Source organism: Aulonocara stuartgranti (assembly GCF_965226115.1).
Source record: "Aulonocara stuartgranti genome assembly, chromosome: 11".
Classification (NCBI taxonomy): Eukaryota; Metazoa; Chordata; class Actinopteri; order Cichliformes; family Cichlidae; genus Aulonocara; species Aulonocara stuartgranti.
The window spans coordinates 34,187,483-34,212,682 of record NC_138947.1 but is presented as its reverse complement, the minus strand read 5'-3'; the positions used below and the strand labels follow the sequence as shown (position 1 = coordinate 34,212,682).

Sequence of the window (25,200 nt, the reverse complement as noted above, 5' to 3'; positions counted from 1 at the left end):
GTGCCAACGGCTCGCAGAAACTTTTTCTGAATCAGTTCGACACTGTATTGTTCATCTGTCCCTGGCTCCCTTGATGATGTTAGGAGTCTTTCTTTCAGCTCTGTTGCCCTAAATAGAAAGTTCTGTGGGGACTCATTACTTCCTTGAGTGATATTTAGCAGCCGATGATAGAGGTCAGTAGAGCTATCCTCCTTGTAGTGTCCCCTCAGCGTGGTACAAAGTTGCATGGGGGTGAGGTCTGTTTTAATCTCCAACATATCACGGAGACTTAGGCCTGGGCTTATGGCTCCTGTTTTGTCCACAGTGTCTTTCTTGTCCTTACACAGGTCATTTTGTTTCAATCCCTGGCTGCTCTAGTTTGCATGTTAAATATACTAACCCCACGTTGCTTACCAATGCATCCATTGGAGTGTGGGAGTATTATACCTTATAACATTTAAATAGAAAGTCAAATAGAAATATTAATAACAATAAGCATAGAAGAAAAAAAAATCTTGCACAGATGGGTGAATGCTGTACAAAGGGTTTGAGTGCTCAGGTAGAATAGAAAATTACTATATAAGAACCAATCAATTTTCCATGATGTTTTTCTTAAGTTATGCAGCTCTTATTTTTTTCCTGTCATTTGGCAACCCCATTTCTGCTTTTGATTTTGGAAATAAAAACCACTAATCTCATTATGCAATTTTATTAAGATAATATGTGTTTTTGAAAATGTATGGTTTCAATATCTAAAGTTTAAGAGTCAAATTCTGGTTAAAAATAATAATTAAAAAAAAATCAATTTGTCTATTGTAACAGATCGTGGACCCATGTACACATGCCCAGGCCATATTAGAAAGGACAGAACCCCGGGTATAAGACCCCGCATTCATGACCTGTGATGAGCCAGCGTATTAGAGTACTGTTGCCGCGCTGTCCCACTGTGCAAAACGAACACTCCTGTTTACTACAAATCGTCTGTTGACCTGGAATTGAAAGCATATCCTGCTCTGAAAAGTGAGGACGATAACTGTGGTTCAAAGCTGGTAGAAGGGGTAGCACGCTGTACGACCAGTCCCTTAAAATGGTCCAGTAAACAGCCACTACTAACAATTTAGCATTTGTAAATAAGAAACGACCCTTCCTCCAGCTGGATGAGCTGAAGGGAGACGCTCTGCAGTCGTACCAAGAACAACCTCCGAGTTTTTTTTGCTGTTGGTTTATTGTTTTCTTTCTCTCTTTTTTGAAGTGCTCTGCTTTTGCAGGAAGACTTTAGCGTTGTGAGAACAAGACTGGAGCTATTTTTGATTCGACTTCGAGGCGGCAGCTTAAGTTTGTGGCGCTGCTAAGAGCACGTTCGAGTTTTGATGCTAGTGTAAATCCATTTATCTGTCTGGACCATCAAAGCGCTGAAGTGTGACAGAGTGACTGTTTGGATTCCAGGAGAGCGATGAGAAGAGCGTTCGGATACTCAGGCTCGCTGAAGATAGCGCTTCAGTTTTAGGCTCCCCTTCGTCTCTTTTTTTTTTTTTTTTTTTTAAATCCGTGTGGGCTATTGCAGATCCGTTTGGTTGGCGATCTGGACACATTCAGTACCAGATTTACTCCTCACCCCCTTAAACGATTAAACAAGCCGGGAGCAGACCCTCGCTGTCCCACAGTAACGGATTCCTTTTTGGACTGAGGCAGTTGAATGGATTTTCCGGTACACTGCTAAAATTGGTTAAAACGAACTGTTCGAGATTCAAATAATTTTTCGGTACCAGCTTACTCGTAAATGCTCCACTTTGATCGTTGATAAAGGAATATATCTGTTTGGCGATATTCAAAGGCAAAGTGCTCTTGATTTTGTTTCCTGATTATTTATTGTGATATTTGAATACGCTGGTGGAGAAAATGAACGTGTATCTCGTGTGCCTTTTCCTTACTTTGGATATAGCCACCGTGGCTTTCAGTCTGTCTACGTGCAGTACGCTGGACATGGATCAATTCAAGAAAAAACGCATCGAAGCCATCCGAGGGCAGATCCTGAGTAAGCTGAAACTCGCAGCCCCCCCAGAGGACTTCCCCGAACCCGAGGAGGTGTCCCGGGACATCGTCTCTATCTATAACAGCACCCGGGACTTACTGCAAGAAAAAGCGAACGAACGGGCGGCGACTTGCGAACGGCAGCGGAGCGAGGAGGAGTACTACGCCAAAGAGGTGCATAAGATCGACATGCAGCGCTTCTACCCGTCAGAGAGTAAGTCTGTGTGCCCGCACTGATGCCATTTCAGGCCAAAAGGCACAACTTCGAATAACGCTGCTACGCGTGTTTGTGATTCTTTTGGAAAATCCTCTCCATCACGCTGTGCTGGGAGAGTGTAAGGAAAACCAGGTAGTGCTAATATTAAAAATAAGCTACACTTTTTATATATCGGTCGCTTCTACTCTTCACGAGGCTGTGTGTTGCCTTGTAACTTTACCATTACACACTTAGTCTCACTGGTGTCAAGCCAGCCTCCAATTCGAGACTTGCAGTCAAGCCAGCCTCCAGTTTGTTTTACGTTCCCTGTGTATTCAAAGTATTACGGGAATGGATGTGGAAACCGGATTTCGAAATAAAAGCCAACTTCGAGTGAATTAACAGATATGTTAAGAACATAATAACATATAATTTAGGCTTTTTTTTTTTACAAACTCTAATGTTAGATCTATATGACACAGCCTTGTACCCTAATTGTGCCCTGTCACTATCAAGGCCATCTTATTTTGGATTTCAAAGTAAAAGCCCTGTGAATCTTCATTTTTGAACTACTCTTTCAATGACTTAATAATGCTCTTAAAAGCAAAAGTCGTATTTCCAAATACTATTTGAACTTTATATCAACACTTTCCAACCACAGTCTTTTTCACAGTGATACCATATCAATATCAAGTCAGTCTGATTTTGCCTTTCATAGTAAAGGCCCTTTGAAATTGCTGATATTTGACTTAATCTTTTAACGATTCAAAATGCTCTAAAATGGAAAATTCCTGTTTCCACAGGGTAAGTCCACTCCAGATCAACAGTATACAGCCCCACAGTGATACCATATTAATATCAAGTCATTCTGATTATGCCTTCCAAAATAAAAGACTTTTTAAATTGTCCACAATTGACCTACCTTTCAGTGATTTCAAAATGCTCTAAAATGGAAATTTCCTGTTTCCATAGGGTAATTCCACTCCAGATCAACAGTATACAGCCCCACAGTGATACCATATCAATATCAAGTCATTCTGATTATGCCTTCCAAAATAAAAGACTTTTTAAATTGTCCACAATTGACCTACCTTTCAGTGATTTCAAAATGCTCTAAAATGGAAATTTCCTGTTTCCATAGGGTAATTCCACTCCAGATCAACAGTATACAGCCCCACAGTGATACCATATCAATATCAAGTCATTCTGATTATGCCTTCCAAAATAAATGCCCTTTCAAATTGAGCATATACGACCTACTTTTTTAACGATTTCAAAATGTTCTTAAACAGAATTTTGCTGTTTCCACAGGATAATTTCACTTTAGGTCAACAGTATACAACCTCACGATGTTACCATATCAATATCAAGTCATTCTGATTTTGCTTTCAAAAATAAAAGCATTTTCAAACTGCCCATTTCTGACTTGATCCTGGAACAATTTCAAAATGCTCTAAAATGGAAAATTCCTGTTTCCACAGGGTAATTCCACTTTAGATCAACAGTATACAGCCCCACAGTGATAACATATCAATATCAAGTCATTCTGATTATGCCTTCCAAAGTAAAAGCCTTTTCAAATTGTCCACAATTGACCTACCTTTCAGTGATTTCAAAATGCTCTAAAATGGAAAATTCCTGTTTCCACAGGGTAATTCCACTCCAGATCAACAGTATACAGCCCCACAGTGATAACATATCAATATCAAGTCATTCTCATTATGCCTTCCAAAGTAAAAGCCTTTTCAAATTGTCCACAATTGACCTACCTTTCAGTGATTTCAAAATGCTCTAAAATGGAAAATTCCTGTTTCCACAGGGTAATTCCACTCCAGATCAACAGTATACAACCCCACAGTGATACCATATCAATATCAAGTCATTCTGATTATGCCTTCCAAAATAAAAGACTTTTCAAATTGCCAAGATACGACCTACTCTTTTAAAGATTTCAAAATGCTCTAAAAGTGAAAATTGCTGTTTCCACAGGATAATTTCACTTTAGGTCAACAGTATACAACCTCACGATGTTACCATATCAATTTCAAGTAATTCTGATTATGCCTTCCAAAATAATGGCCTGTTGAAAATGCCCATAATTTACCTAACTTTCAGTGATTTCAGAATGCTCTAAAAAGGAAGATTTCAGTTTCCACAGGGTAATTCCACTTTAGATCAACAGTATACAACCTCACGATGTTACCATGTCAATTTCAAGTCAGTCTGATTTTGTTTTTCAAAATAAAAGCTTTTTCAGCTTCCTTTTACATCATCTTTATGATTCAATTCTGTTATAATCAATTGAGTCTGATTTTGCTTTTCAAAATGAAAACCCAATATGTGTTGAAACAGCAATTTTCATTTTTAAAACATTTTGAAATAATTGAAAGAGTATATCACATATGGACAAATTCGACGGGCCATTAATTTGAAAGGCGAAATCAGACCACCATGAAATTTACATGGTTTTACTGTCGGGTTGGATACTGTTGATCTAATCGTTAAAAGAGTAGGTCGTCTACAGGCAATAAAAAATACTTTTATTTTGGAAGGCAAAATCAGAGTGACTTGATCTTAACATCGTATCTCTGTGGGGTTGTATACTGTTGAACTAAAGTGGAATTGTCCTGTTGAAACATGAATTTTTCATTTAAGAGCATTTTGAAATCGTTAAAAGAGTAGGTCGTATATCGGCAATTTGAAAAGTCTTTTATTTTGGAAGGCAACATCAGACTGATTTGATATTGATATGGTATCACTGTGGGGTTGGATACTATTGATCTAAAGTGGAATTATGCTGTGGAAACAGCAATTTTCCATCTTAGAGCATTTTGAATTCGCTCCAAGAGTAAGTCATATATGGGCAAATTGAAAAAGCTTTTATTTTGAAAAGCAAAATCAGACTGACTTGAAATTGACATGGTAACATCGTGAGGTTGTATACTGTTGATCTAAAGTGGAATTACCCTGTGGAAACTGAAATCTTCCTTTTTAGAGCATTCTGAAATCACTGAAAGTTAGGTAAATTATGGGCATTTTCAACAGGCCATTATTTTGGAAGGCATAATCAGAATTACTCGAAATTGATATGGTATCACTGTGGGGCTGTATACTGTTGACCTAAAGTGAAATTATCCTGTGGAAACAGCAAAATTCTGTTTAAGAACATTTTGAAATCTTTAAAAGAGCAGGTCGTATCTTGGCAATTTGAAAAGTCTTTTATTTTGGAAGGCATAATCAGAATGACTTGATATTGATATGGTATCACTGTGGGGTTGTATACTGTTGATCTGGAGTTGAATTACCCTGTGGAAACAGGAATTTTCCATTTTAGAGCATTTTGAAATCACTGAAAGGTAGGTCAATTGTGGACAATTTGAAAAGGCTTTTACTTTGGAAGGCATAATGCGAATGACTTGATATTGATATGTTATCACTGTGGGGCTGTATACTGTTGATCTGGAGTGGAATTACCCTGTGGAAACAGGAATTTTCCATTTTAGAGCATTTTGAAATTGTTCCAGGATCAAGTCAGATATGGGCAGTTTGAAAATGCTTTTATTTTTTAAAGCAAAATCAGAATGTCTTGATATTGATATGGTAACATCGTGAGGTTGTATACTGTTGATCTGGAGTGGAATTAACTTGTGGAAACAGGAAATTTCCATTTTAGAGCATTTTGAAATCACTGAAAGGTAGGTCAATTATGGACAATTTAAAAAGTCTTTTATTTTGGAAGGCATAATCAGAATGACTTGATATTGATATGGTATCACTGTGGGGCTGTATACTGTTGATCTAAGGTGGAATTACCCTGTGGAAACACGAATTTTGCATTTTAGATCATTTTGAATCGTTAAAAGATTAAGTCAAATATCAGCAATTTCAAAGGGACATTACTATGAAAGGCAAAATCAGACTGACTTGATATTGATATGGTATCACTGTGAAAAAGACTGTGGTTGGAAAGTGTTGATATAAAGTTCAAATAGTATTTGGAAATACGACTTTTGCTTTTAAGAGCATTATTAAGTCATTGAAAGAGTAGTTCAAAAATGAAGATTCACAGGGCTTTTACTTTGAAATCCAAAATAAGATGGCCTTGATAGTGACAGGGCACAATTGGGGTACAAGGCTGTGTCATATAGATCTAACATTAGAGTTTGTTAAAAAAAAGAAAAAGAAAAAAAAAGCCTAAATTATATGTTATTATGTTCTTAACATATCTGTTAATTCACTCGAAGTTGGCTTTTATTTTGAAATCCGGTTTCCACATCCATTCCCGTAATACTTTGAATACACAGGGAACGTAAAACAAACTGGAGGCTGGCTTGACGGCAAGTCTCGAATTGGAGGCTGGCTTGACACAAGTTTAGTCTCTCACTCGAACGACAGCGTCAAGTGTGAACTTTATTGTTTGCCCGAGTAACATGATACCAAGTCAGCTGGCCACAATACATTTGTGAGCTTGAACTTGTGGCACAAAAACAAGCAAATTACTGGACTTCTTGTTCGCTTCATCATGTCGCTAATTGAACTTGATATGTTTTGCTTCCTGATGTACATATTGCACATGCAAGTTTATTTTCCTTCCTCCTTCCTTTATCTTAGGGCTAAAACTGTAATTTGAGACAAATAATTAACTAAATATATGACCAGATTCTCTCAGGATTTCATGATAGATTAGTGATAATTGATTAGTCTGTTAACTTATTAATTTGGCATTTACCATCCAGGTGGAATGTTACCCGCATTACTCTGACCACTACAGTTTATATTCAGTCACACACACGAATGATTTAGTCAAGTAGGGTAACAAAAACATACTTTGTATGTTAAACTTATTATTGACAGGATTATCAAGGTAACAACTTCCCAGGAGATTTTCCCATAAATATAAATTGTCAGTGCTAATGACTAGTTGAAAAAAAATAACATTTATGCGTTCAAGTTTAATTGTACAAATGGAGTAACACAGTAGTGCTGTGGATAGCACTGTCACCTTCAGTGGTGGGATTGTTAAAACCCTTTTATGTAAGAAACAGCATCTGCTACTGTCCCCACTTGCTGGACACGAATGGCCCAAAAATTTTGTTGTGCTTGCTGCTGCGTTCTACCTGTACATAATTTCTTTAAACCCATTTTATGTGTACTAGAGATGGACCGATCCGATATTACGTATCGGTATCGGTCCGATACTGACCTAAATTACTGGATCGGATATCGGAGAAAAATAAAAAAAATGTAATCCGATCCATTAAATATCACGAAAGCACCTCACAAAACTTGCAACACGCCGTAACTCACCTCAGAACGTTAGCACGTCGGAGCAGTATGCATCACGTGATAGAGCGGCTGTGGCATGCGGGACCTGTCGGTGGTCTGGATAGCATTTGGAGCTTCGCTAGCAACCCGGCATTTCATCTCCGACAAAGTTATCCCGAGAGAAGTAAAGCAAGTGTGTAAGTCCATCTCTGAATGTTTGTAAAGCATTCCTGCGTTAAGCTTAACAAGCGACTGACTCTCCTGCTGCTACTTCAATCATGAAACTGGTTAACGATCAGCTGATCGGCTTTTCTGTCGCGAGTCAGTGTCTCTAGTTTGCTTTTGGCCCACTTTGCACCAGAAAGAGGAAACCAGCGGCTGAACAACAGCAGCACGTTTAAGCTTGATCAGCTATTGTTAGAATGTATTTAATATTACTTTCTACTCCAGGATCTTTTTCTACGTAGCTGACGCTGGTAACTGTGCAGGGGCGGATCTAGCAAAGTTTAGCCAGGGGGGCCGATAGGGCATTAACAGGGAAAAGGGGGCACAAAGACATACTTTTCTTTCTTATTCTCATTTAAAATGTCTAGCTTTTAATAAATAATTATCTGACACCCAAAGTTTTAATTTGATGTAAAATGAATAGAAGTCAATTACTGTATATAGTAACTATTAAGTCTAATATATATACCCTAGTAAGCTATAGTACTTTTTCCTTTGGGAAGGTACCATCTGTGCAGTCTGCAATTTTGTTGAAGAAAGATGTTGAATCTATTTAATATTTCTTGAAAAATAATTGATTTCTGTGCATTTTTTTTCACACTGCATCAAATTAAGGTTGATTACGTCGATTAAGCATCATGAGGTGGAGCGTGAGGGGTGGTTCCCTATTTTTTATTTATTTATTTTTGTTGTTGCTGGGAGTTGGAACCCTATTAGTTAGGTTGCTTAATATTTATGCTAAGTACTCTTTAAAATACCAGAATAGGGAGGATGGTGTAGGTGTAGGCCTCATTGTTTGACAAACAGAAAGAGCAACTACACAGCACACTAACCATACACACCAAACATGCCAAATGTCACAAATCTTTGGGTTCTCTGAGTTCTTGGCTAGCTTAGCATTAGCATGCTGTCTGTTCATTTTGTTTGCATAAGCCGAGGTTGTATTAGCAGCATAATGCAGTTGTTTCTGCCCTGGATGCTGTTTTCACTTTACCATCATGCTTATGGCCTTATGTAGTAGTAATAATAATAATAATAATAATAATAATAATAATAATAATAATAATAATAATACATTTTATTTGAAAGCGCCTTTCAGAACACACAAAGACACTGTATACAGCAGAATAATAAAAACAAGCATAAAAGCAAGCAGTTTACACAATCATAAGAGCATAAAATATAAAACAAATTTAAAATAGCAGAGTGGTGAGGTTATGTGGGATAAGCTATTTTGAACAAGTGAGTTTTGAGTCTAGACTTAAAAAGAGAGAAGGAAGTGATATTTCTTATGTCAGGAGGTAGGGAATTCCAGAGTCGAGGAGCAGAGCAGCTGAAAGCCCTGCTCTCCATGGTGGCAAGACAGGGAAAAGGGAAAGAGAGAGTGCGAGAGAAGAAGAAGATCTAAGACCCCGAGATGGAATGGTGATCTGAACCAAATCAGAGAGATATGGAGGAGAGAAACGATGAATAGCCATAAATGTATACAAAAGTATTTTAAAATTGATGCGATATTTGACCGGGAGACAACGAGCTGTGGGACAGCGGTGATGTGGTAATTAGAAGGGGTCCTGGTGATAATACGGGCAGCAGAGTTCTGGACACGTTCGAGCTTGTGCATGGATTTTTGAGTAAGACCAACAAGAAGTGAATTGCAGTAATCAATCCAAGAAGTAACACGGCTGTGAACAAGAATGGCAGTGGCACGTGGAGTAAGAAAAGGACGGAGACAATTAATGTTGCGCAATTCAAAATATGCAAACCGAGTGACATTATTAATGTGTGAATTAAAAGATAGAGTACTGTTGAGGATGACACCCAAACTTCACAGAAGAAGAAACGGAGACCGGCGAGTTATTGATAGTAATAGAGAAACTGTTGGTTCTGGATAATGTTGATTGCCCAGAACCAAATAAAAATAGAAATTAAAAGTAATGTCCATGACTCTGCTCTAGATCACTCCACCATTTACTAGGGGTGCAACAATACTCGTATCGATATTGAACCTTTCGATACAGTGCTTTCGGTTCGGTACGCATATGTATTGAACAATACAAAATTTTTTATTTATTTTAGCAACTTTTCTTCTGACGATGCTGTCTGTGTTGAGCAATGACTGTATAAAAGACGGACGACGCGACACCGCCTCCTCCCATAGTGCAAAAATGAAGCCAAAATATCCCGCTTGTGGAGGCTGCCATCTTGCAAATTTGGAGCCAGAGTCTGCGCAGTAGTGACTTGAGGTGGAGTGACTGTGTAACGCTCCCGCCCACACACCCGCTGGACGTGACCGCAAACACGCCCCCCTACACTTTTTACGTAGCCCGGCGGCTCGAGTTTTTTTGCTGGTTTACCGCGACTGACGACTCGTTTAATTAAGGTAAATACAACCATGTCACTGTTATATAAAAAAAAAAAGACACACAGCTTTTCATCTTATAGTTCTAAAATCACCCTGTTATTAATTTTTGCTAGATTAGCCGCTAGCATACGCACTGTGTTGGAGGCTTGTTGCTAGCTAGTTAGGATGCTACACACCTGTTACTCTAATAGTCTGTATTATTGAAGGATTCAGCACTTCTTATGTTTTTTTTATTAATCCATTTTTAGACAGCGATAAGCTCAGCTGCACACTCTCCCGAGGCCCAGAGTTACTGTTAATATCAAAAATGTAATGCTGTCCTTTGAGATATTAACATAAGACTGTTAGTGTAATGGATCTAAAACGGTTTAAATCTTCAGAGCCGTCTACATCCTGGTAACATGGAAACTTTAAAAACATCAGCAGAACGTTTCAGTAGTGTAGTCTAATTTGTTCATTTCATTTAATAATAGAGTCCATATCAACAGCTACATTCACCCTGGAGAGAAACTAGTGAGGGAGACCATCAGGACCAAGCTGGGTTTCCTGGGTCCAGAGGTTTGGAGAAACTTCTTCCCTTTTTTTCATGACAGCTGTCCTGTGCCAGAAGTTCTGTTAACCCACTGAGAGAGGCTTCATTTAAGAAACACCAGGAACACTGAAGCTCATCGCATTGATCAAGCAGGACTCATGATCTTCACCAGCAGCTCCCTCACAGGGAAATCTTCAGCACTCCTCCGTAGGCCTGCCCTGGGAGATGGATAAACCCAGCATTTCATGAACACTGTGATGGAGACCTTTGGTTTGTGTAATGTTGTAAATACTCCCCAGAGGCTCCGGACTTTTACATAAAGATATTATATTCAGTCCTGTAGAAAGTTATATATTTAAAAATATATGATCCTCTCTGGTTACTCTGGTATGAATAACTCTGCAACTGCAGCTGCAGTTTTCACTACAGCACATACAAGGGAGTGCAGAATTATTAGGCAAATGAGTATTTTGTCCACATCATCCTCTTCATGCATGTTGTCTTACTCCAAGCTGTATAGGCTCGAAAGCCTACTACCAATTAAGCATATTAGGTGATGTGCATCTCTGTAATGAGAAGGGGTGTGGTCTAATGACATCAACACCCTATATCAGGTGTGCATAATTATTAGGCAACGTCCTTTCCTTTGGCAAAATGGGTCAAAAGAAGGACTTGACAGGCTCAGAAAAGTCAAAAATAGTGAGATATCTTGCAGAGGGATGCAGCAGTCTCAAAATTGCAAAGCTTCTGAAGCGTGATCATCGAACAATCAAGCGTTTCATTCAAAATAGTCAACAGGGTCGCAAGAAGCGTGTGGAAAAACCAAGGCGCAAAATAACTGCCCATGAACTGAGAAAAGTCAAGCGTGCAGCTGCTAAGATGCCACTTGCCACCAGTTTGGCCATATTTCAGAGCTGCAACATCACTGGAGTGCCCAAAAGCACAAGGTGTGCAATACTCAGAGACATGGGCAAGGTAAGAAAGGCTGAAAGACGACCACCACTGAACAAGACACACAAGCTGAAACGTCAAGACTGGGCCAAGAAATATCTCAAGACTGGTTTTTCTAAGGTTTTATGGACTGATGAAATGAGAGTGAGTCTTGATGGGCCAGATGGATGGGCCCGTGGCTGGATTGGTAAAGGGCAGAGAGCTCCAGTCCGACTCAGACGCCAGCAAGGTGGAGGTGGAGTACTGGTTTGGGCTGGTATCATCAAAGATGAGCTTGTGGGGCCTTTTCGGGTTGGGGATGGAGTCAAGCTCAACTCCCAGTCCTACTGCCAGTTTCTGGAAGACACCTTCTTCAAGCAGTGGTATAGGAACAAGTCTGCATCCTTCAAGAAAAAACATGATTTTCATGCAGGACAATGCTCCATCACACGTGTCCAAGTACTCCACAGCGTGGCTGGCAAGAAAGGGTATAAAAGAAGAAAAACTAATGACATGGCCACCTTGTTCACCTGATCTGGACCCCATTGAGAACCTGTGGTCCATCATCAAATGTGAGATTTACAAGGAGGGAAAACAGTACACCTCTCTGAACAGTGTCTGGGAGGCTGTGGTTGCTGCTGCACGCAATGTTGATGGTGAACCGATCAAAACACTGACAGAATCCATGGATGGCAGGCTTTTGAGTGTCCTTGCAAAGAAAGGTGGCTATATTGGTCGCTGATTTTTGTTTTGTTTTTGAATGTCAGAAATGTATATTTGTGAATGTGGAGATGTTATATTGGTTTCACTGGTAAAAATAAATAATTGAAATGGGTATATATTTGGTTTTTTTTAAGTTGCCTAATAATTATGCACAGTAATAGTCACCTGCACACACAGATATCCCCCTAAAATAGCTAAAACTAAAAACTACTTCCAAAAACATTCAGCTTTGATATTAATGAGTTTTTTGGGTTCATTGAGAACATGGTTGTTGTTCAATAATAAAATTATTCCTCAAAAATACAACTTGCCTAATAATTCTGCACTCCCTGTATGGTACTTTAACCTTTGTACTGTTTTCATCAGTTAATTTTGCAGTTAACATGTGAACATGTTGGATGATCTGTCTGCTGTCACTGGGTGGTGCTGAGGTCTGAATGTGAGGGCAGCTCCTGTAATCACAAAGAGAACAGAATCATCAAACTCAAATCTAAATTTTATCCCTCAAAATTGAAATAAAGCTGATCCTTCTGTCCTCACACACTCAGGATCTGAAGTTCTTCTCTTACATTCTTTTCAGTATTACAGTACACTACAGTACTTTAATCCATAGTTCCTGATTAATGAGGAGTTACTGAAGTACAAGCTTTTAAAAAAATGTTACTGTCTTTACAGATGTGGCAAGAGACTGAAAATCTACTGTTGTTTGCACATATTTAATATTCAGCTCTGCACAGGAGCTGAAGCAGAGTGCAGCCTGTTGCTTTTACAGTATAATACTTGTAATAAAAGTTTCTCTTGATTTCTTTAGTCAGGGTAAATTCATTCACCTGCACAGATTAGCTAAACGAACCTCAGTGCTCATTTTAGCTAGTGAGGTCTTGCTAAGGACGGTAGTTACGGATTAGCTTACAAACACGTTTAACTTACCGAAAAAGTGCAGCGGGGCCTCGGGTCCTTCTGTCGGGTAGTCCAGTTTACTGAAGAACACCTCAGGCTGTCAGTTTAAAACAGTCGGTCATGTTTTCGTAATGTAAATGCTGGTCCTCCTCTCAGAGCCTACGCTCTATCTGCTATTCCCGAACAGAGATACGCAAGTTTCTCCGTGACTGCAGCTGCCAGTCAAAGCTGTTATGATGACGTTTCACCCCAATTTAACATCACCGCGGTAGGAATTAGAATCAAACTTATGTGAGAGGAGACCCCTTGGACATAAATCAGCGTGATGAGAACTATTGAAAACAAAAGAAAGAATCTTTGGAAAAAAAATTTCTGAGGAGAATTAATTAATTTTAGTCTGACCCCAATCCCATCGCTAACATGGAGGAGACGGGGTTTATGACCTATACTGCAGCCAGACACCAGGGGGCGATAGAGATGTTTTGGCTTCATTTTTGGGAGCTGTCGCGTCGTCCATCTTTTATACAGTCATTGGTGTTGAGCGCTGTCACTACCCGATTCGTACCAGAAACCCGATCGGTACCCCGCATGTGCGAAAGGTGTCTACTTCCGGTCGTAGCGTTTTACGATAGTTATGGGTCATGCACACACATGCACCGTTATACAAAGATGAAGAGGAAACTTTTTCTGGCTTGTTCCATTTCAGAAGCTGAAAAAGGTTCATGTCCTCATATCCTTAAAAACAAAAACTGTGTTTCATCTTATATTTTTTAATTGGTTGTCCCACAAGAGCGGTGGCAAGCCCCACAATCTAGTAAAGCAAGAGTAAACTCATAAAACAAATTTCCCACGTGTGGGACTAATAAAGGTTATCTTATCTTATTTTCTAAAATAATACTTTTTGATCCCTAGAGTAGAGTTACAGATACTAGGAGAATCAATGCCAAGGTTTGCCATTATGCCATGATGTTGTGACCCAACACCTTTTGGCTATTTTTCTTAAATACTAACCCACATGTATTTTCTAAATTCTATCAACTTTGTAGTTTTGCTTTCCCTACAGTATCCAATACTGACAGACCACAAAGTGAATTGTAATATTTGGTAAAACAAGCAACTTTCTACAAGTAATACAAATTGGCTAGTAGGCATAATAGAAATGTAAGGAATTACTAGCAGTGTGCTCCACATACTTTTTTGTACTACATTTTTGTTAAGTCATGGTCTAGCATGCAGGACGTGAATGCTATTGCTATTTGAACTGCTCAGCCACGGTGGCCAGCATTGCAAAACAGAAGGGAGAGAAAAGGGGAGATTGAGTGAGAGAGTTAAGAATACTACATTTTCCTCCAACAATGCATTGTTTACAGCAATGGCACCAGTCTGGTGTAAGATGATGGTTTTTGCAGAAGTGCTGGGGAAATGGGGGGGAAGATGTTTGATGCTCAGGCTGAGCCTGGGCTGCGGAGCATTTCTCATGCTACATGGGAGTTGGAGCTTTGTTTTTGGCTGTGTCTCAAGTATGGCCTAATTTATTGAGCCAATATTTGTCTGCCATGCTGTGATGTGTGTGTATACTGCCCTCTAGGAACTTGTTGCTATACAATACCAAACCCTTTTTCCTTTTAGTGTTTTTGCTGCACACTTTAATTTCTTGCTACAGGGCTCGCAAAATCGCTAGCCCGACGTCCCGGAGCTAGCGATATCTCCGGTCGGGCGACCAAAATCTGTCTCAGCCCCGCCCGTTGGGTTATCATATAGCCCGACGGGCTATATGACAGCTTTTCTTATGTTGGTATGGACATTTGTACAGTTAATGATGTAATAGAGGTGCATCAACAACTTTACATTGACAACCTACAACCGGTTCAGTTACAAGCAGCATGGGCTGTACAGGGGGATGCTTCCTTAAGTGAAACAGAACGGGAGCAATTCAGGTCAAAAATAGGACAGATTTTGTGGGTTGCCAAACAAACGAGGCCAGATGTTATGTTTGACATATACAGCCTGGCATCTAATATTAAAGATGCAACTGTGCAGTCCATTCATGATGTGAACAAAGTTATCCGTAAACTTAAGGCAGAGAAAGTGACTCTTAAGTTTCAGCACTTGGGTAACAGTGAGGATTTGGCATTGGTTGTTTTCAGTGTCGCATCATTTGGCAACCTTCCTGATGGCGGTACTCAAGCAGGGGCATTAATTGCCCTTATGGGTAAAGGAGGAAAGTTTTGTCCTCTCTTTTGACAGTCTAAAAAAATCAGGCGTGTGGTCAGAAGTACACTGGCAGGAGAAACTCTTGCCATGTCAGATGGAATAGACAGTGCAGTCTTCCAGGCAACACTTTTTTCTGAGCTTACAACTGATAACACTAGTCTGAATGCTCTTCTGTTGATCTGTGTGACTGACAATCATTCCTTGTTTGATGCACTCAAGTCCACTAAGCAGGTTACAGAGAAGAGACAGAGGCTAGAAATGAGCAGCAAAAAGAGCTCATACAAGCCAAGGAAATCAGACTGTTGGTCAGATTCCAAATCCCAACTTGCTGATTGTCTGACAAAAAAGGGAGTTTCACCTTTAACCCTCCTAAAAGCACTAGACGAAGGACTCTGGATACTGTGATCCTTTGTTTACTAAGTTTTCTTTGCATTAAAATGCACTATTGTTTATTTTGTGCAGTGATAGTATGCTTTAAGTAAAGTACATTGAAATGTTTTCTGAATGTTCAACAATGTTGACAATTTTTTTGTTTACATATATATTTATGCAAATGTTTTAAAGAGGTGTTTATATTTTTATTTTAAAAAAGAAAGAGGGAGATTGTTAACTTGTTATTTTCTGTTATATCGCGAGAGTACTGTTGCCCGCGAGGAGTTGTTGTTTTGTGTACGTGGTGTATGATGGCATAAAGAATAAAGCGCTTGGAGTGAGACTACGACGTGTCTTTTGACTTTACAATCTGTATGTCAAATCATGGGCGAGATACTAACATGAAGTTTCTCTCTGATACGTCTATTGGAGTTTGAATGTTAAAGCACTTAAGCATGGAAAAGAGTCCTTGTGTGAATGAGATAAGTATAAAGTACTTTGAGCGCTCAAGTAGAATAGAAAAGAGCTATATAAGAACCAGTGGAAAACCTAGTTCATGCGTTTATTACTTCTGGCCTGGACTATTGTATGTCACTATTATAAGGATGTCTTAAAAACATTTAATCCAAAATGTTGCAGCCAGAGTATATCTTTGGTTCCTCGTTTCAAGGACATTGAAGTGCCTCCCCAAGAGTGTAAACATTTATCCACTCTCTCTGTCAGAGTTTTTTGTTAACATGAATGTTCAAGATGTTCAATAAACATGTTAAGTGCATATATTTTCCCTTTTTTCTCCAGTCTGTTTGCTCATGCAAAATGAAATGTGATTAATATAGAATAAAAATGAATGATATTTAATCGTGATTAATCAAAATTAATCCACAGTAACCCTGTGATGAATCTGATTAAACATTTTAACTGTTTGACAGCACTAATATATATTATATATTTGTGTGTACTTTTTTTTTTTAAAGTTGTATTTCACAGGAGAGAACCTGTGCTAAAAGATTAAAGAAAACTATTCAAATTCTCTTTGAATTTAAGCATACATTCTTTGTGTTTATTCTGCATTTACTTCCTTATATTGCATAAATGTCAGTTACAAGCTTAAATATAAAGTTAAAAAAAATGTAACTGCAACCATGCTCTTGATCAAGTAATTGTGATTAATTACAGAAAATTGTGAGATTAATTAGTTTTTATTTTTTTATTTTTTCAAATCTATTGACAGCACTAGTTTTTAGAATTAATGAATCAATATAGCATTATTCAAACTAAAATCGATTTAAATCAGGAAATTCACTTTATAAAGCCAAGAGTTGGAACACCTCTAGGAATTAGTAGCACCAACTTTCAATAGATTAATATAAGATATGATGGGTCCTGATTATTCAAGACCTTGTATGCAAGGAGAAGGATTTTAAACTAATTCTGGATTTAACAGGGAGCTAATGAAGAAAAGCCAGGATAGGAGAAATATGCTTTCTCTAGTCTGTCAGTCTGTCTAGTCTGTCAGTATTCTTGCTGCTACATTTTGGATGAACCAAAGCCTTTTCAGGATATTTTTGTGGCAGCCTCATAATAATGAATTACAGTAGTCCAGCCTAGAAATAATAAATGTATAAACTAGTTTTTCAGCATCCCTGAGACAGGATGTTTCTAATTTTAGAGATATTGCAAAAATGGAAGAAAGTGTTCCTAGGCATTTGTTTAATATGCGCATTGTAGGAAAAAAAACAATTTCAAGATTCCTCATTGTTACTGGAGGTTATAATGCCAACCAAAGTAAGCATCTGGTTAGATGCCATACTCCTAAGAGATCTTTTATGCCTAAGTTTAATACAATAATCTCAGTTTTATCTGAATTCAGAAACAGAAAATTAGAGGTCATCAAGGTCGTTCCCACTAAACATGGGATGTGTCAGATAGATACGTGGATCATTTCTATATTGGGCCCGTTGCTCCATGACCAATTCTGGACATAAGTTTTCTAAACTAAGCCCACAATTTGGACATCCAACCATGACCCAACCTGGTTGTCAATATGATGTTCAATTTAAGATATGTCTGAAAAAATCTGATTTCCTGGCTGCTTGGGACGATCTGCGTGTTTGGGCGTGCTCTCTGCAATATCAAATGTGGAGCTACCCAGTGTGGTAGTTCCACACTGAGTAGCTTGTGAATAAGGTAGTAACCAAAAGAAAGAAACCACATGAAAATTGTTCTGCTGAGGAAATATGTTTTAATTTTGTACTGATCTCTGTGTAGAAATGTGACAAAAAACTGCAACATCTCAGTTAAGGTTGGTTTCAGTAAAATATGAGTATTACTATAGAGGAACAGAAAGGGACTTAAACATGCAAGGTGAGGACTCAGTGAAGAGTTACAGGGCAGGGTCGAATTTTTGGACTATGTTCAAAGCATTGCACCATCTGCCTGGGACTATTATGCACTAGTTCTGAAAACATTTCCCACTCTCATTCCCAATAAATAAAACACCTCAAATGTCACAAGCCCCATATACTCTTGGAACCAAAACTTTTGTAGGTTTAACACTAAACAGAAAAATAGTACATTTAACACTAATCTTCATAAATCATATTTATGTGATTTAAATACTCTTCCCCCCAAATTTTGTGCCATGAAAGGGACACTCCTTATGGAAAAAGCCCAGCCACAAAATATATCTGTCCATGCTTTTCAGCTACTCTTTACTGTTTTTCTATTCTCTATTCTATTCTATTCTCTTCTGAGTTGTACCAAGAATCTGGTCTTCTCTGATTCAATGCTTGTTTTTTCAAAGGGACCAACAGTATTGAGTGTCATACACAGTGAGGCTGCAGCACTGTCAACAAGATAGCTGACTTGTGTGGGAATTGTAGGTAGGTGTCCTCTACTGTAATGGTACATGAAATGCAAGTAAACAATAGGTTCATGACTTTCTTAGATGTGGTTACAGCACTTTTGATATCAATTGTAATAACATTTCTCAAAAAGTAACATAGTCCACATATAAATACTAACATTTAAAAAAATGGTAGGAGCAAAGAAGATTTGAAGAAGTACTATTAAATGTTTATTTTCTGTATGCCAGAAAGGTGTAATTAAAATAATGAATGGGTTTATTTATATTTGAGAGAAGTCAGTTGACTTTATTAATAAATTAAATGTTTTAATGAAGCTGCCCTTGTCAACATCTTTATCAATAGCCACACACTGTAATGACTGTAGTAGGCTTTGTGTTGGTTCACCTGATTTGAGGAAACTTGACACAACACAGGGGTGTTCAGCTTGGTGCAAGACCATGTCTTTTTAGTTCTTTTTGTATTTCCCTTTGCATTTTCAGCTGGTTATTTGCTTACTATACTATTGTTCTCAAAGACAGGGGGAGGCATAATTAAGCAACTGGCCACAGCTGCAATAACCAGCCTCACTTCATTTACGTGTGAATTATATTTCTGCATCAGATCTACGTCATAACTTAAGCCATAACTGGGAGTCCCATTTTAACCCTTCGCCACAAGCTTCTACGTAGCCTGGTGTGCAACTCTTGAGAAATGTAACTACATGTCAGTTTGATGCATACCACAACAATTGGAATGTAACGTTGCAGTATAGGGATTAAAAGGCGATTCTGGTTACCATCTAAGTTTGGATGTAGATTTCCTGAGAAGTCTAAATCAAGCATTTAGGCCAGGGAGCCATCTGGCCTAGCCTACTGCTACCCCTAGTGCCACAAGTGGGAGAAAAAAAATCTGTGGCCGATTTTCTCTAACCAGTCTAGAGGGAAGACCCACCCCGAAGTCAGCATCAACCTAGCATCACCACTGAGTGCAGCACAGACACTACATGTCCCTATCTGTTGTGAGCCCACCACTAAGCATTGTCCCACCAAGTTATCCTGCCTAATCCATTAATCTTGAAAGATTAGGGGTGGACAAGGTGATAGCTCTTGTTAGTAAGAGCAAAGGAACCTGCCATAGCACCCACTATTCCCTTGGCCACTGGTATGCCTTGGCTGTGTCTTTGATTAATACAATGGAAGACTGCTGCCCCTCCCTTTCTGCTTGTGTTTAGAAGATAATGACAAAGTATGTGTAATTTGTGGGCGCAGTTGTAAATGGTACATGCACTAACATTCATACAGCACTTTTCTTGTCTGGTAACCACTGAAAGCACCCCTTACAACACTTTATCAGATGCAAACTAACACTAATTGGTGGTGACAATTTTGTAATGTCTTGCTGAAGAACTCCTCAAGCAGGCTTGACTAGTAGGGGATTGGACCATTGAACTTCAGTCCCACAACCCTCTCAGGCTGTGATGTCTTTCCTTAATTGTAGTTTCATTTTAGTAGTTGGAATTGACTGCCTCAGTCCAAAGCAAGCGTTCCATTAGCAGTCATTAAGTATCCAATCCTTATTCACACAATTCCTTTACATTTTTTTGCAGATGTTATTTCTCCTACACTCTTCAGCCCTTACTTCCGGCGGCTGACTTTTGATGTGTCCTCTATGGAGAAGAATGCCTCCAACTTGGTGAAGGCAGAGCTCAGGATCTTCCGTCTTCAAAACCCTGGGGCCCGAGTGTCTGAGCAACGAATTGAGCTCTATCAGGTACAAACACTTTTGTCTGGAGTAACATTCATTATGCCATATTTCCTAAATATGAGTTGCTTTGTGTTTTATAAAGACTAGGAAGGATTGCTTAATATAATTTTAAAATGCAAAGATTTTTTACATTGCAAAAAAATATATTCTGATTTTTGTAGGTTCTTTTTCATAAACTTTGAAGATTCTTAATGATTAGTATAATGAGATTATCAGAATGGGAGCCCTGTGGAATTGTATAACTAACTTTTGTGTGTGGAAGGCTCATCATTTAAATTTTAAAAATTAATTAATCCAATAAATATGACTCAAATCACTGTAGTATAGTTTTTATTCTCAGTTGTTCCAGTGCAATTCAATTTTGCGATTACTGGTGTCAAAAGCAACAATGATCCAGCAGGACATGCATAGAGACAGTCCATTGTCTGGCGCCATTAGGAGATTGTTAGTAACTGACTGGACATCCGTTTTTGTGCTAACTGAAACTTTTCAAACAATTGATTCCTTTCACAGACACAGGGATTTTAAAGGACTTTATCAGTAAAAGGAATGTTGGTTGTAGGTCTAAAGCACTCAATTACACTCAACAAAAATATAAACGCAACTTCTGTTTTTGCTGCAATTTTTCATGAGCTGAACTTAAAGATCTGAAACATTTTCGACATACACAAAGGACCCATTACTATCAAATATTGTTCAGAAATCTGTCTAAATCCGTGTAAGTGAGAACTTCTCGTTTGCCGAAATAATCCATCCCACCTCACAGATGTGGCATGTCAAGGTGCTGATTAGAAAGCATGAATATGGCACAGGTGTGCCTTAGACTGCCGCAAATCAAAGGCCACTCTGAAATATGCAGTTTGATCACACAGCACAATGCTACAGATGTCGCAGCTTTTGAGGGAGTGTGCAATTGGCATGCTGACTGCAGGAATGTCTACCAGAACTGTTGTTTGTGAAATGAATGTTCATTTCTCTGCCATAAGCCATCTTCAAAGGCGTTTCAGAGAATTTGGCAGTATATCCAACCGGCCTCACAATCGCAGACCACATGTAACCACACCAGCCCAGGACCTCCACATCCAGCATGATCACGTCAACGTTGTGGATTGAGTGGCCCATGATGGCGGTGGGGTTATGGACAATGAACACAAGTGCATTTTATTGTTGGCATTTTGAATGCACAGAGATACCTTATTGAGATCCTGAGGACCATTGTTGTGCCATTTATCCATGATCATAACCTCATGTTACAGCATGATAATGCACAGCCCCATATTGCAAGGATCTGTACACAATTCCTTGGAAGCTGAAAACATCCCAGTTCTTTCATGGCCAGCATACTCCCCAGACTGTTTGGGACGCTCAGCTCAGCATATATGACAGCATGTTCCAGTTCCTGCCAATATTCAGCAACTTTGTACAAGTATTGAAGAGGAGTTCACCAACATTCCACAGCCCACAATCAACAACCTGATCAACTCTATGCCCACTGCACACCATTTTCCTTACTGTGTGAGGCACCATTGTGAGAGAAATGGTGGCCACACCAGATACTGACTGGTTTTGCGACATCTGTAGCATTGTGCTGTGTTATCAAACTGCATATATCAGAGTGACCTAAGGCGCACCTGTGCAATATTCATGCTACCTAATCAGCACCTTGACATGCCACACCTGTAAGGTGGGATGGATTATCTCGGCAAACGAGAAGTTCTCACTAACACAGATTTAGACAGATTTGTGCACAATATTTGATAGTAATGGGTCCTTTGTGTATGTAGAAAATGTTTCAGATCTTTAAGTTCTGCTCATGAAAAATTGGAGCAAAAACAAAAGTGTTGCGTTCACATTTTTGTTCAGTGAAAATACTTGATTACAGAAGGTCTAAAAGCCTGTGGTGTGCAGCCTGCTATATGACCCTACTACCGTATTTTTCGGACCATAAGGCGCACCGAATTATAAGGCGCACTGTCGATAAACGGGTCTGTTTTCATACATAAGGTGCACCAGATTATAAGGCGCATTAAACGAAACAAAACAGTCAGGTAAGCCAAACTTTACTCAACTTATTCTTCTTGCTTCCTCCACTTCTGTACCATTGATTCATTAATGTTGAATTCTCTCACAGCTGCTCTATTCCCATGTTGTTACAGTATATTAATGACTAACGTTGTGTTGTGAATGGATTATCTCAGTTTTCTCCTGACTGAAGTTTGGTCCGTTTAAAGCATCCTGCCATGTGATTGCATTTGTCCCTAACCTTCTGGAACCCCCCCATTAACTTTTATCAAGTGGAAAAAAGTTAGCATTCATCTTGAAGCTTCACTGTGTTCGTTATGATGTGTCGCTAGTGATCACGTAGCATTATATACCAGCTAGTCCAACCCTACAAAAGTCACTGCTGTTAAGTTTTCTGTCGGAAGCAATAGCAGAGCTGTAGGTTTTAATTTTTTCAGAAATCTTTCTGTCAGAACATGGTATATCATGTTTAGGTCGAAACTAGCGAGCTAACTTCCTGCTAACTTCTAACTCTATTAAATTTAATCAATTCTGTTGTCATGGATGCCTGGATGTTTAACTTAATTCTTACACCTGGTAAAGCAGCAACACTGATCATTCTATTAAAGATGGGGTGGCTGTAGCTCAGGTTGCAGAGCAGGTCAGCCACTAATCAGAAGGTCGGTGGTTCGATCCCAGGCTGCCTCCTGACTGCATGCCAAATATCCTTGGGCAAGATACTAACCCCATGTTTGCCTACTGGTGGTGGTCAGAGGGCCCGGTGGCGCCAGTGTCCGGCAGCCTCGCCTCTGTCAGTGCGCCCCAGGGTAGCTGTGGCTACAATGTAGCTTGCCATCACCAGTGTGTGAATGACTGAATGTAGTGTGTAGCGCTTTGGGGTCCTTAGGGACTAGAAAAGCGCTATACAAATGCAGGCCATTTACCATTTAAAGATGAAAGAATTTAGACAGTTTTTAACTCTCAGTGATGCCGCAGTGACTTTGGGACCTAGAGCGGACAGAGTTTTGAACCCAGATTACTCAAGGCTCCTGACTACAGTAGCTGTAATGCCTCAACAATCCATCAAGCGGTGCGGCTTCATGGCTTACCAAAGTCATTTTTGACAGATTTTTGCGCCGTGTACCACATAAAATTGGTTCGACGTCCGTAAGCACAACCAGAATTCATACATAAGGCGCACCGCAATATAAGGCGCACTGTGGATTTTTAAGAAAATTAAAGGATTTTAAGTCCGCCTTAGTGCGGAAAATACTGTAAATATTGAATTGTTTTAGACATGCTAAATAAATGTTGATGATTTCGATCAAGTGACAGTTAAAGCTAGTTTAGTGAGGGAGTCAATAGGACAAAGGTGGTAAATAGATTCGGTCATATATAGCATTTATCTACTGTCATAGATCTTACGGTTGCCTCTTGTTGTTGTACTAGATGAAAGAATGGAAATGTTTATTAATCATGAATAATAATAATAATAATGATAATAATAATAATATATAGGTTTTTTATCATAAAGACATCCATGCTAGGTAACATTTTTCTAAATTAGTGGAAGACCAATTTCTTTTTAGCTTCTTTCACATTTACTGTTGTCTCGTATAAGGTGTATATTAACAGTCAAGAGCAAATTATATAATCTTTAAAAGTTTGTAAAAAAAATCACATCATGAAAACTTTGCCAAGTATTTTTTCTCTGTTTACTTTTTGTATTGTTAGTCTGTAAAGTTTCTCACTCAAGTCTTAACAGGAGACCAGAGCAAAAAACTAAACTGTGGCTTATAGACACTCAAAACCCTGTACGCATTTCCTGACATTGTCTCTTACAGTATCTGCAGGTATCTGAAAATGTCTCTCCCTGGTAACTTGTGTATCCCTTGTAACTGATTGAAAGAGGCAAAGATACCCTCCCAGTACAGATTACTGATTGTGCAAAACTGATTGTGCACCTGTTTCCAAAGTCTAAATGTATTTTCTAGAAAAGATGGATTGCCTACAGTGGGTGTGATAGAAGATAAAGACTTCAAATTAAAGTATAGTTTAGTAGCCGTCATACATCGACTTATCAATGGGCAGGGAAGACAGCAGTAAAGCTCCTATACAATAAGGCTGAGAAGCTCCAGCTGCAACCACGTGAGGGGACTGCTGTTGTCAGCTAAGCAGAATGTCATGAATTTTATATGCGAAGCCCAGTAATAGAACAGGAAATTTGGAAGCACTAACCCTCACTCTATTTTAGACTTGAAAAGATGTTTCCTAGCAAATTCTATGTGTTTTATTGCTCCACGAAAAAGGTAAGATGAGTGAATTCAGGTTTTTAAAAAATGATTTAGGAAGGAACATGGGGAGATTTTATAATAAGTACAACCACTTGGGCAAAATTATCATCTTTATAGCATAAACTCTACCAATGAGTAATATAGGGAACATGTTCCAGAACTGTATACTTGACTGAAGCTCAGATATTAAAGGAGAGAAGTTAGGTTTTAATAGAGAGGAACAGCTGAGTACCCAGATAAGTGAGCTTCTCATAAACTCTGTCTATACCATGCTGGATGGGAGGTTTTGTAGCCAAGATGGGTTACTCACATGTATAGGGATTAGTTTACTTTTATTCAGATTCATCCTATATCCAGAGAAGGACCCAAATAACTTAATTTTGACAAATACAGCAGGAATAGTCTTTTCTGGCTGGGTGATGTATAATAACACATTATCCATGTAGAGTGAGATTTTATTAGTAGTTGTGTCAATATTATAACCAAAAACGTTGTAATTGGATCTTTACATATGCTTTCAGCAAGGGGGCTCTATTACTAAGGCAAATATCAATGGAGGGAAGGGG

At 38.9% G+C, this 25,200-nt stretch overlaps 1 protein-coding gene across 1 annotated transcript in view; it reads left to right on the top strand.

The window, feature by feature from the left end:
• Positions 1 to 933: 933 nt before the first annotated feature.
• Positions 934 to 25,200, top strand: part of tgfb2 (transforming growth factor, beta 2) — a 46,502-nt gene continuing 22,235 nt past the window's right edge. Inside the window, exons 1-2 of the mRNA XM_082551048.1 lie at positions 934 to 2,224; positions 20,182 to 20,345. Of these exons, the coding sequence (XP_082407174.1) occupies positions 1,879 to 2,224; positions 20,182 to 20,345 (510 nt within the window). The 5' untranslated portion in view covers positions 934 to 1,878. The remainder of the gene's footprint in view (positions 2,225 to 20,181; positions 20,346 to 25,200) is intronic.